The sequence below is a fragment of the Tachyglossus aculeatus genome, chromosome 7 (genome assembly GCF_015852505.1).
Source record: "Tachyglossus aculeatus isolate mTacAcu1 chromosome 7, mTacAcu1.pri, whole genome shotgun sequence".
NCBI lineage: Eukaryota > Metazoa > Chordata > Mammalia > Monotremata > Tachyglossidae > Tachyglossus > Tachyglossus aculeatus.
This window is the reverse complement of record NC_052072.1, coordinates 31,264,723-31,278,434: the sequence shown is the minus strand read 5'-3', so window position 1 is coordinate 31,278,434 and position 13,712 is coordinate 31,264,723. Positions and strand designations below refer to the sequence as shown.

Genomic DNA, 13,712 nt, shown 5'->3' with positions numbered 1-13,712 from the left:
ACATGATCCTCACCCCTAAGAAGCTTACATTGTAGCTGGGGAATGACATCCCAAAATAATGTACAGATGGAAATAGATGAGTGATGGCTTAAGTAATAAGAAATGAACAAAAGTGCTTCAGGTGGTTATCAGTACGGAAGTGGGTGATTGGTGAAAGCTATGGATGGTTGTTGGATTAAAACCAGGGGAGGGAAGAAAAGTGAGGATGGCCCAAAAGGGGTCGATGTGTCAGGAAGTCTTTGAAGATGGAAGAGGGATTTCCAGGCAGGAGGAAGCACATGAGCATGGGATTGGAGGTTGGAGAGATGAGAAGGAAGAAAGGTAAGTAGCTGATCTTGAGGGGAATGAAGAGTGTGAGCTGAGATGTAGTGGGAGAACAGAGTGGATAAGTAAGGGAGAAAGATGATGGAGTGCCTTAAAGCCTATAATCAGAAGTTTCTGCTTGATGCGGAGAAGATTTATTAGCCATTGAAGGCTTTTGAGGAGTGGGGAGACGGATGCAGAATGACATTTAGGAAAAATGATTCAAGCAGCAGAGTGAAGTATGGATCGGAAAGGGGGAAAATCTAGAGGCAGGGAGACCTGTGAGGAAGCTGACAACAGTCTAATTGGGATATGATGAGCCATTGGACTAGGGTGGTGGCCATTTAAATAATAATGATGGTACTTGCTAAGCGCTTACTATGTGCCAAGCACTGTTCTAAGCACTGGAGCAGATAACAAGGTAATCAGGTTGTCCCCCATAGGGCTCACAGTCTTAATCCCCATTTTACAGGTGAAGTAACCGAGGCCCAGAGAAGTGAAGTGACCTGCCCCAGGCCACACAGCAGACAAGTGGCAGAGTTGGGATTAGAAACCACATCCTCTGATACCCCCGCCCCCCCACCCCCCCCACACACACACCCAAGCCCGGGCTCTTTCCACTAAGCCTCGCTGCTTCTCCAAGGAAAAGGCAAACCCTGGATCTGATGTGGAGGAAAAGGGTTTAAACAGACTTGAGAGTGATAGTTGAAAAGGAAGGAGTTGTCAAGCCTAATGCCAAGGTTATGGGCTTCAGAGGCAGGGAGGATGGTACTGTTTTTTGTTTTTTTTTAATGGTATTTGTTAAGTGCTTGCTATGTATCAAGCACTGTTCTAAGCACTGGGTAGGTACAAGTTAAATCAGATACAGTCTACTGTTGTCAATTGCGATAGGAAGTTTAGGTGGAGGAGAAAATTTAGGAGGGAAGATGAATAATTCGGTTTAGACAGACTGAGTTTAAGGTGTCAGCAGAACATCCTCTTGCCTCCAGTATGTATCCACATGGAAGTGCAAGGATACAGAGGAGATTAGGAATTGTCTGCAAGGAAGTAGCAGGAAGCTAGGGGAGCGGCTGAGCTCCACAAAAGGGGAGCGGCTGAGCTCCACAAGGTAGTGAGGGGCAAGTGAGACAAGAAGTGGACCTAGAATAGAGTTTTTATGGACACTCTCAAGAGGTGAGAGACAGAAGAAGAGTTGAGAGAGGCCGAGAAAGAGTGGTCAGATGACCTTGGGCAAGTCACTTCACTTCTCTGAGCCTCAGTTTCTTCAATTGCAAAATGGGGATTGAATACCTACCTGTATTCCCTCCTATTTGGTGTGTGAACTCCATATGGGCAGGGACTGTGTCTAACCTGAATAACTTATATCTATCTCAGTACTTAGAACAGTGCTTGGCACATAGCACTTAAATATATAAATAATCATAGTAATAATAATAACAATACCAGTATCTGAGTCCTTACTGGGTACAAAACACTGTACTAAGTACATGGGAAAGTAAAATACAATAGAGTTGGTGGGCACAATTCCTGCCAACGAGGAATTGACAGTCTAGAGGCGACAGACACTAAAATAAATTTCAGAAGGGGGAAATGGCAGAGTGTAAAAATATGAATATGTGCTGTTTATATTCATACCTGTTTAGTTTGGATGTGCATATATCAATAATTCTATTTATATAGTGTAAAAATATGAATATATGCTGTTTATATTAATACCTGTTTACTTGTTTTGATGTGCATGTATCAATTCTATTTATATTGATGCTACTGCTGCCTGTTTGTTTTGATGTCTGTCTCCCACCTACTAGACTGTAAGCACGTTGTGGGCGGGGATTGTCTGTATCTGTTGCTGAATTGTACTTCCCAAGCACTTAGTACAGTGCTCTGCACACAGTAAGTGCTTAATAAATATGATTGAGTGAATGAATTATTAGTATTATTATTAAGGGGATAGGGACACCAAGGTTGGATGGTGTTTCCAGGAGAAGGGAGGGTCCACTCTGTAAGAGGCTTCAGAAGAGAGAGATGGAGGATGAGACAATAGTCCATTGTATTTGGTAAGGAGGATGCCATTGGTGACCTTGAAAACAGCAGTCAAGAAATCTTGAAATAATAATAATAATGGTATTTGTTAAGCGCTTACTATGTGCGAAGCACTGTTCTATGCGCTAGGGCGGGGGCTACAAAGTGATCAGGTTGTCCCACGTGAGGCTCACAGTCTCAATCCTCATTTTGCAGATGAGGTAACTGAGGCACAGAGAAGTTAAGTGGCTTGCCCAAGGTCACACAACTGACAAGTGGTGGAGCCGGGATTCAAACCCATGACCTCTGACTCCCAAGCCTGTGCTCTTTCCACTGAGCCATGCTGCTTGTCAGATGCCCCAAAACTGTGTGCCCTGGTTCAAAAGCAATTTCCATCCTACTCATGAATAGGATCAAGCATTACCCTTTGAAGGTCTTTTCAGGAGAGAGTTGTCTCAGGTGAGGCAAGGGCACCTGAGAATGTCAGTCAATCAATGGTATATCAGTGAAGTAAAGTAAAAATGAATGAATGAGGGGACAAGCTGATTGAGTACTTTAAAGTCAATGTTAAAGAGTTTCTGTTTGATGCTGAACTGTATGGGCAACCCCTGGAGGTTCTTGGGGAGTGGGGATGCATGGACTGAACGTTGTTGTTTTTAAATGATCTGGGCAGCCGAGTGAAGTATGGACTTTCGTAGAGAGAGACAGGAGGCAGGGAGATCAGCAGGGAGGCAGATGCAGTAATCAAGGTGGGATAGGATAAATGTGCCAATTCTCCCCATGGTGATTTCAAGATTAAATTAATTTTTATTTTGTTTTAGTTGTGTGTCATAATTCATTATTCTTGTTTTCAGTGCAAATTATCCTTTTTATTTCACTTTTAAAGGACTCTAAGTCTGGAATGAGCTCCAGAAGTTGCAGTGTGTCTCGCAGAAATTCAGAAAGCTCTCGCCATGACTCGGAGACAGAGGATATGCTGTGGGATGACCTGCTCCATGGGCCCGAGTGCCGTTCATCGGTCACCAGTGACAGTGAGGAGGCAAATGCCAAGACTTTTACAGGAATGAAATGGGATTCAAAAGAGGACGTTTTCCAACAGGTCTGTGGAAAATCTTATTACCGAGAAAAGACACATTTTTATATTACTAAGATCGGAATGCCAATTTTTTTTGGGGGGGTTGGAGTTCCATGGAGAAGCACGGACGCACTTGAAGAGGGGAGGAGAAACATAGAGAATTCAGTTAGGACTTGGCAAGAAATGCATCACTGGCCGGGGCCGGGTGAGGAGGCAAGAAACCCCACCTCTCCACTGAGATGAGAGCCGCATGGGGCCTGGAGTGCTGATTCTCCATTGAGCTTGGCTTTGAAATCTCTTTGTATATCCTTCTTTTGAAGGTATTAGCACTTCTATTCTTATATTTTCATTCTTTGGTCACATGTGACTGCATTTGAAAGAGCATTTTATTTTCAATCAAGACAGATGCCCAATCTCATAAAAGTATACTGTGTATACATTGGAATGGCAGTGCCCTTTCTCCCGACTCTGCCCCAATTTAAGAGGATGCATTTTGTGTTTCTGTGTGTTGGTGGGGGGGTTACAGTTAAGCTGTTAAGGTTGCATTATTTTTCGTCGCAGAACCATTTATTCTGGCTTCAGAACTCAAGCCCTGCCTCAGAACGAGTAAGTGCCATCATTTGGGAAGGGAATGAATGTGAAAAAATGGACTTGTCGGTATTGGAAATTAGTGGCATCATCATGACCAGGGTAAGTTTTTTGGTTTTTTTTTTGAGAAAGGCTTTAGAATTGTTCTTTCATACCCTCTAATCATCTCCAATTGTTTCAAAATGAACTAGGCCATTCAAGGAAATATTTCACATATTTAGTAACTAGTTTATTGAGCCCCTGCTATGTGCAGAGCACTGTAGTAAGTCTTGGGAGAGTACAGAAGAAGAAGGCATGATCTCTGCCCACAGAAGCTTACAAACATATGGGGCAGGAAAACAGTAGTCTACAAATAGGAGGAAGAAGTGTGCAAATAGAGTATGTAAGATGACGACAGGTACACAAGCATGATGTGTAGTAGAGAGCAGCAGGGCTAAGGTGGCACAGAAGTGCTGAGGTTATATGAGAGAGTGTGTCTGTTTATTGTTGTATTGTACTCTCCCGAGCGCTTAGTAAAGTACTCTGCATACAGTAAGCATTCAATAAATACAATTGAATGAATGAAAAAAAGAAAAATGAGTCAGAGAAAGCTTCCTGGTGTGGGTGAAATTTCAGAAACGTTTTGAAGATGGCAGATTTCAAGGGGAAAGGGGTTTTAGTAGGAGGACGAGCACTTTAGTTTGTGTTTCCTTTTAGTAACTAGTGATGGTAATTGTTTCTGCTTCTTTTTGTTGTTTTTTTATGGAATTTGTTAAGCGCATACTTAGACACTGAACTAAGTAGTGCTGGAGTAGATACAAACTAGTCAGGTTGGATGCAGTCCATATCCCACATGAGGTTCATGGTCTTAATCTCCATTTTACAGATGAGGTAACTGTGGCACAGAGAAGTTAAGTGACTTGTCCGAGGTCACACAGCAGATGTGGCAGAGCCAGGATTAGAACCCAGGTCCTCCTGACTTTCAGGCCCTTGCTCTAACCACTAGACCATGCTACCTCTCTATAAGATGTTCTGTATAAGATGCTCATAGTATCCTTGAACAACGAACAAGTCCATTCAAACCTATTCAAATCTAGCCTGTAATATTCAAAGAGTTTGAATATTTAATAATATTCAAAATCAGCAAATCTCCAAAAGGGTTTTTAAAAAATGTAGTTTGGATCAATATTCGGTTCTTCAGAATTTTACCACTATCTCAGTGTCATTGCCTTAATTTCCAGGTTAACGAATATCAACACGGAATGGCATATCAGATGTTGGGGAACATTGTTACCGTTGGATTAGCGGTTTTTCCTTTTCTTCACCGACTCTTCTATGAAAACAGCCTTGATCAGCTAAGAGCCATGACAGTCCAGGAACTCATGACTGTCTTTTGCGGGGCACCACCTTTCAAATCTATCGTTGTCTTGTCCACAGTTAACTTTATCGAGCGTTTGTCTCTCTCCTGGATGTTTTTTTTCATGATGTGTGTGGCTGAAAGAACATATAAGCAGGTATGTGTAAGACTCAGTGTTTTGCCATCTTTCTAGAAGAGATTTTTATTTGCTTTTTTAATTGTTTTAACTATGCAACAGCCATAACTGGGATATGCGCAAAGACTATAACAGCCTGTTAGTATGATCTGGATCTTGGTCGTAAAAACTGACAACCAACGTGATATTTTGAAGGGATGTTATTATTGATTTGGGTTCACTTTCTCTAAGTTTATGAATGACTCCCCTGCAGTGTGTGTGACGTTTTCCATTCAACAGGTTTTCGTTATAAAAATGGTACTTTCCATATCCTATATGATTGGCATTTGATATGTGTCTAGGTCAGTTGTGGGTACAGCGCGGTCTTTCTGCTGTGAGGGTACGCAGATATTCTATTCCCGTGGCCACAGACCACACCTGACTTCCAAATGAAGATTCAAAATGATTCGCCTAGCAGATGTGAGTGTCTACAACCAAATGATAGCAGCTGTTCTACATCCCCCTGGCTTCCCCAAGACTCTAATCATTAATTTTTGAAGGCATGCTTTTGGCTTCAGGAGGACTGGGGGAGAGGGTGTGGTTTGGCAAACACCACTAATAACAATTCAGTCACAAATCTTTCAGATGGCAGGGTGCTTCATCCCTGTACTCGGAAAAGTCTTATGCAAATAGGCATTCGAGGACATTGGTTGCTTGGTGTTTGAAGAGGCAGCGGGGCCATTCTGTAAAAACACCTTGGATGTCCTGGGCAGCCCTTTTCAGGAGTGCACTGCTCACCCTGAAAGGGAAGGAGACTAGAAAATTCTGGTGTCCTTAAAAATCGCTGCTTTTCCCAAACTCAGATCACCAGTAGACTGCAATTGGTGAGCTGTATATCTGCAGCGTAAAAACAGCAAAAAGATTTACACTCAAAAAATAACCATTGTGTTATGTAACATCAGGACACTAAGTGACCAACAGGACATCGCCGGCCCGTAAGAGGAACAGCTCTAATGTACGAATTAAATATGTCCAGAGTCGATATCACGGCTTTGTGAGACTAGACTGTTGGATGAAGTATTGCTCACAGAGGTAGACTCTGAGTACCTCTTATTTGGGAGAGGACTTCTCCCTTTTGAAGTCCACTAGTGGGTGGACTTGCAGTCAGACAATCACTAATGCGAGGCCTTCCAAATCTCTCCAGAGGTGTAAGTGAAAGTCTGTTGATGCTACCTGGCTCTGAAACAAAAGTGCTTTACCAACATCCTAAGCGGTTATGTCCCCACAGTAATGAACTGTTATGAAGAAGGAGCCGTGACAGCCCAGGAACTCATGAAAATTTATTCAAGCTTGATGCAGGAATATCAAAGTTGGAAAATCGGCACATAGTAAGCATTCAACAAATACCATTGATTGATTAAAAAAAATCTAATGGACTCTGTCAGTCTAGAGTGATTAGTGATGCTCACACATAGAAGAAAGTCACTGGTCAGTGTGGATTTGGGGAATTCAACAGAAGTGGTCTCTTTTTTCTAGGTGAATGAATGCACCTAACACCAGCCCGTGATCATAAACACCATTTTTTGCCTGCCCAAACAAATACTCTTGTTTTCATCCATGATCTAAATAGTGACAGCTTATTGATTGCCTTATAGAATGGATCAAAGTGGCCATGCATGGATGACAAAGATGAGAACCAAGCTTGTGCAGACCACTGAGAAACCAAAAACTTTTATACATCGCTAAATGCACTACATAGCCCTGTTTATACCGTCACCACAGCTCTGAAAGAAACTCTACTCACCCCAAACAAGGAAGTCTCCTTGAAGGGAAGGCAAGAACATTCAATGTTCTTCCTCCATGTGCCTTCTGCTACTGAAGACGAAGTCCGACAAAACTGATAAAATCTTCCAACATGAAAAGACTTGGTATTTGTCCCAACTATTGAGGAAATCGCCTTTGCATGGGCATGAAAATGGAAAAGCACCTAGATGATAGCGTCCTTCTGGAGATTTACAAGCATGAAAGGAGGATACCTTGCGTAAGCACTTCCCCAAGCTCTACCTCAACACGTGGGCCACTGAAGGAATGTTACAAGATCTCAAAGATGTCATCACCTTCAAGAAGAAAAGTGAAAGGCCAAATTGTGGCTATTTTAGAGGCATCTCATTATGCTCTACTGCCAGAAAGATCCTATCCAGAATACTCCTAGGTCACCTATTAATGAACACTATCAACTGAACAATTCTGCAATCATCATGTGGCTTCAGGCCACGGCTCCATTGTGGACATGATTTTCATTGGGTGTCATAGACTGGAATAAGCAGGGAACAACACCAAGAGCTAGACCAAATTTTATAGGCCACATGTAGCATTTGATACCATCAAAAACTCTGGACTCTGGAAATGATTTATCAAGTTTGTCTCTGTAAAAGGTTCATCCAGGTTTTGAGAACACTGCATGCTGGCTGGCCAGGTCAGAGCTGAGGGTGCCCCGTTCGATCTATTCCCCATCAAAAATAGAATAAAGTGGGGACACGTTGTAAGCCCAGTTCTGTTCAGTTTATTCTATGCAGCCATATTGGAAAACACAACAAGGGGCCTGACTGCAGGTATTAAAGTACCCTTCCGCATCTCTAGAAAACTCTTCCAATTTAACAGACTTCTAGCATCCAAAGTGCTAAGAGACAAGTCAGTAATTCAGAAATTACAGAATGCTGATAACTGATCCTGAGAACACAAGTAAATGATTGTAAATTATTTAACCAAATCAAACAGGCATCATGGGGTTAAAACTGAAGTGCTGACTAGACAGTGAGCCCGTTGTTGGGTAGAGACCATCTCTCTGTTGCTGATTTGTACTTCCTAAGCGCTTAGTACGGTGCTCTGCACACAGTAAGTGCTCAATAAATATGATTGAATGAATAAATGAATGATGAACCAATCCTGCATCAGGGAAGGCATGTATATAATCAGAAATTTAACACAGAACTTAGCAGTATCTCAGAATTCTGTTTCTTCGTCGATCCACTGACCAATGATGCAATGCTAGAAAAGGAAATAGAAAACAAATTCAGAAAGGCAGCACATCTTCTGGGAGTCTGTCAAGCAGAGAGCAGTGACATTGTGGTTCTGAACAAAACTAAAGATCTCCAGAGTGACCGACTCTATGGCTGTGAGACCTGGGCCCATACAAATAATAATAATAATAATGGCATTTATTAAGCACTTACTACGAGCAATGCACTGTTCTAAGCGCTGATCTAAGTCCTTTAGCAGCTTCTGTTACTGGCCATGCTCAACATCAAATAGCAAGGCAGGATTATAAACGGTGAAGGTTTGGAATGAAGTCAACATCCGAACATTAAAGCTGTGCTTGCCTTAACATAGCTATGCTGCATGGGAAAAGTGAGGAGAATGAATGACAAGCAGGATCACCTAGCATATATTTTATGGTGAGCGGAAATTGGGAAACTGAAAGTAAGAACAGAAGAAATATTTTAAGGCGCCTTAGGGAACGTGTCTGCCAACTATGTTATGTTGTACTCTCCCAAGCACTTAGTACTTAGTCCCAAGCACTTAGTACGGTGCTCTACCGTAAATATGATTGGTGATGCTGCATTCCAGCTGAACGCCGAGAGTCAGTTGCCAAAGATAGATCATACACAGCATACTACAGTCAAACTTTCTGATGGAAGATTAGCAAGGCTCAAGAAGCACGGAGGAAGGAGCTGAAAACTGTACCTGATGCTGTAAGCATCCAACATGACAACTCAACAAAGGATAGATTTTTCTGTGCATAATTCAGGGACAGTGGGTCCTGCTTTTATTCTTCTCAATCATACACAAAGGTGAATTTTACTGTCAGTGTTGTCTTTGGATATGAAGAACCACTATAATATAATCTATGTAAGTGTGGATGTGTGTGATTGATAAGGAAGAACAATAGACGATGAAGAAGAATATACCTTATTTTGGGACAGTGGAAGTAAAGCTGAGGTTAAGAGGTTTTTGAAGTTCCCATAATGTTAGAACTTAAATCTTCAGTCCAAGATTCTAGTAGATCACTTTTTCTCTAACTTTTGCTGCTCATCTGCTGTAAAAAGGAGGTTGCTCCGTCTAATCTTCCTGGGAAAGTTTCACCAGTCTCCTGCTTTATAAATGCTCCCTTGCATTTCCGTCTTGAATATCATGCAAAGGTTAATTACGTTTAAAGAAATTATCAGTTACCCATTTTTGTACCGACTGATAAGGATGGCTTGGTTTTGGAAGATTGGGATTAACTGATGTTCATAATATAAAACATTTTTCTTTGTGTTCTCTTTTCCAGAGATTTTTATTTGCCAAACTCTTTAGTCATATCACCTCTGCCAGGAAAGCTAGAAAGTATGAAATTCCTCATTTCAGGCTCAAGAAAGTGGAGAACATAAAGATTTGGCTCTCACTTCGTTCTTACTTAAAGGTTGGTCCAACTTTGCTAATACCGTGAGGAAAGACTTAAGAAAAATTTGTGTGTGGAGAGCTCACCGGGGTGTCAGGAAGCTGATTTGTGTGGGGTGAACTGCATGGCAGCTGCCGAGGTGTCTGAACAAAAGACCCCAGAGGAAGGAAGCTACAAAATAATAATAATAATGATGGCATTTGTTAAGCGCTTACTATGTGCAAAGCACTGTTCTAAGCACTGGGGGGGATACAATGTGATCAAGTTGTCCCACGTGGGGCTCACAGTCTTCATCCTCATTTTTACAGATGAGGTAACTGAGGCGCAGAGAAGTTAAGTGACTTGCCCAAGGTCACACAACAGACTTCTGGTGGAGCCGGGATTCGAACCCATGACCTCTGACTCCAAAGCCCATGCTCTTTCCACTGAGCCACGCTGAACTGCCCAGGAGAGGGCTAAGGAGGTTCAAAGTGAATGGCAGAGAAACAGTGTGGTCTAAGTGGAAAGAACACGGGCATGGGAGTTAGAGAACCTCATTCTAATATCGCCCTGCCACTTGTCTGCTGTGTGACCTTGGACAAGTCACTTCACTTTTCTGTGTCTCCCAGCATGGCTTAGTGGATAGAGAACATCCATCCAGGCCTGGGAATCAGGAAGACCTGGGCTCTAATCCCAGCTCTGGCACATTCATTCATTCAGTCGTATTTATTGAGCGCTGTACTGAGCGCTTGGAGGAGACAATTCAGCAATAGAGACAATCCCTGCCCACACCGAGCTTACAGTCTCGAAGGGGGACACAGTCATCAAAACAAGTAAACAGGCATCAATATCAATAAATAGAATTATAGATATCACACATCAAAACAAACAGGCATCAGTACAAATAAGTAGAATTATAGATATGTACACAAGTGCTGTGGGGCGGGGAGAGGGGGGTAGAGAAAAGGGGGCAAGTTGGGGTGATGCGGAAGGGAGGGGGAACTGAGGAAAAGGGGGACTTAGTCTGTGAAGGCCTCTTGGAGGAGGAGAGCCTTCAGTAGGGGCTTGAGAGGGGTGAATGTGATTTTTTGGTGGATTTGAGGAGGGAGGGAGTTTCAGACAAGAAGTAGGATGTGGGGCCAGGGGTCAATGGTGGGACAAGCGAGAACGAGGCACAGTGAGAAGGTTAGCACCAGAGGAGCGGAGTGTGCGGGCTGGGATGTGGAAGGAGAGAGGGGAGGTGAGGTAGAAGGGGGCAAGGTGATGGAGAGTTTTGAAGCCAATAATGAGGAGTTTTTGTTTGATATGGAGGTTGATAGGCAACCCCTGGAGATTTTTGAGAAGGGGGAGTGACATGCCCGGAATGCTTCTATAGAAAGATAATCTGGGCAACAGACTGAGTGAACTATGGACTGAAGTGGGGAGAGACAGGAGGTTGGGAGACCAGAAAGAATGCTGATGCAGTAATCCAGTCGGGATATGATGAGTGATTGTACTAATGTAGTAGCGGTTTGGATGGAGAGGAAAGGGAGGATCTTGGCGATGTTGTGAAGGTGAGACTGGCGGGGACGGATTGGATATGTGGGCTGAATGAGAGAGCGGAGTCAAGGATGACACCAAGATTTGAGGGCTTGTGAGATGGGAAGGCTACATGCCTGTTACGTGACCTTGGGCAAGTCACTTAAATTCTCTGGGCCTCAGTTACCTCATCTGTAAAATGGGGACTAAGAGAATGTGAGCCCCATGTGGGACAGGGACTGATTAAGTTGTATCTACCCCAGTGCTTAGAACAGTGCTTGACCCATAGTAAGCGCTTAACAAGTACCATAATTTTTTATTATTATCATTTATTATTATCTGTAAAATGGGGATTAAGACTGAGTACCCTGTGGGACGTGGACTGTGTTCAACCTGATTATCTTGTATGTATCCCAGCACTTGGTGCAGTGCCTAGCACATTAACATATACCATTAAAAAAATTGCATCCAAGGGAACAAGAGCCTTCTAACAAAGGACTTCGAAAAGGGAAAAGAGAAATCTAAATTTCTGAACTTCTTTGATAGTCATGGAGGCATATCAAGTAATATAACTTTTCTGGGACCTGTGACTGAAAGCACCTCATTAAGCAAAACATGACCTAATTTACCATGCCAAAAACTGACAAATGAAGATTTTGGTGCTGCTTAAGGTGCCAAACCTTCCAATTCAGCAACTTCTATTTTTTTAAACTCTTTACTAAAATAGAAAATATTTACAGTTTTCTTTTGGTCAATTTCTGTTGTATAGTTTAATCTGAGCTGCTTAAGCTTTTAAATTCTGACATTGTCACTTAATCTCTTTGCAGAGACGAGGTCCGCAGCGCTCTGTTGACGTGGTTGTGTCTACGATCTTTTTACTGACTGTCTCAATAGCTTTCTTTTGCTGTGCCCAGGTAAGAATTTTGTGTTCGTTTAATGGGAAATAATAATCTAGGTGGTTTCTAAAGAAGGCTTTGATATCATTGGCTTGGTTAATGTGTATTTTGCCCCAAGCTAATGACACTGTTATTTACCTATTGAAATGTTGTCTATTTTTGTATTTCTGTTGCTTTGGCCATTTAGGAGATTTCTCCAACTTTTTGGTTCTGAAATTAAGGGAAAAATATTGAGGTCTCAGGATCTTTCTAGCGCTGACACTTTTTTTTTTTTAAAGATTCCAACTCATCTATTTCAGGTGACTGATTTTGATGCCTTTCTCCTCCTCTTATTCACACTTACTACCCTTCTGATCCTTGGGGACTGCAACCCCCATGTTGATTAGAACCGCCTTCAGACATTGTCACCCCTCTTTCAACCCCCCAACCCATCCAAGTTCCATATGACATAATCACATCACAGCATGCGCCCAGTGTAGCAAAATCATACGCAACATTTTAATTTTGAACATGGGGGTGGACATTTATGAAGGCAGGAGAGAAAGGGCTGGATGGGGAAGGAATGAAGTAGAAGGGCCTAGTAGAAAAAGAGGAGAAGCAGCATGGCATAGCAAGCCTGGGAGTCAGAAGGTCATGGGTTCTACTTACGACTCCGCCACTTGTCTGCTGTGTAATCTTGGGCAAGTCACTTCTCTGTGCCTCAGTTATCTGTAAAATGGGGGTTGTGACTATGTGCCCCACATGGTACAGGGACTATGTCCAACTCAATTTGCTTGTATCCACCCGAGAGCTTAGTACAGTGAAGCAGCGTAGCTCAGTGGCAACAGCCCGGGCTTGGGAGTCAGAGGTCATGGGTTCTAATCCCGGCTCAGCCACATGTCCGCTGTGTGACCTTGGGCAAGTCACTTCACTTCTCTGAGCCTCAGTTACCTCATCTGTAAAATGGGGATTGACTGTGAACCCCACGTGGAACAACCTGATCACCTTGTATTCCCCCCAGCGCTCTTAGAACAGTGGTTCGCACATAGTAAGCACTTAACAAATGCCATCATTATTATTATTATTACAGTGTCTGGCACAAAGTAAGCGCTTAACAAATGCCTCATTATTATTCACCCCTGTCCCTCTGGTTCTCACCCAGCACCAGCAGTAACAGAGGCTCCGAGCTCCTAGAACAAGTGGAATATAGCCGCTGCTTTCACTTCTTCTCCAAAAGTTCTCTTCTTGACTATTATAGTCGGGTTTACAGTCTCTCTGTGCCATTGAGACTACACTTTCACCAACTACCTCTTTAAGTCCAAGCCCAATAGGCTCCACTCTCCTAACTCTCCTTGAATTTCCAGCTGCCTTTGACTCTGGGACGATTCCCTCTTTCTTTGAAACACTATCTGAACTCATTTTCACTAGCACATCACTCATCTGATTCTCCTCCACCTTCC

At 42.8% G+C, this 13,712-nt stretch overlaps 1 protein-coding gene across 4 annotated transcripts in view; it reads left to right on the top strand.

The window, feature by feature from the left end:
- Nucleotides 1-13,712, top strand: part of PHTF1 (putative homeodomain transcription factor 1) — a 44,876-nt gene that overhangs the window by 25,709 nt on the left and 5,455 nt on the right. For all 4 annotated transcript variants that reach the window (XM_038748986.1, XM_038748985.1, XM_038748987.1 and 1 more), the window contains 5 exons: nucleotides 3,212-3,424; nucleotides 3,962-4,090; nucleotides 5,209-5,481; nucleotides 9,770-9,901; nucleotides 12,205-12,291. In XM_038748986.1, the coding sequence (XP_038604914.1) occupies nucleotides 3,212-3,424; nucleotides 3,962-4,090; nucleotides 5,209-5,481; nucleotides 9,770-9,901; nucleotides 12,205-12,291 (834 nt within the window). The remainder of the gene's footprint in view (nucleotides 1-3,211; nucleotides 3,425-3,961; nucleotides 4,091-5,208; nucleotides 5,482-9,769; nucleotides 9,902-12,204; nucleotides 12,292-13,712) is intronic.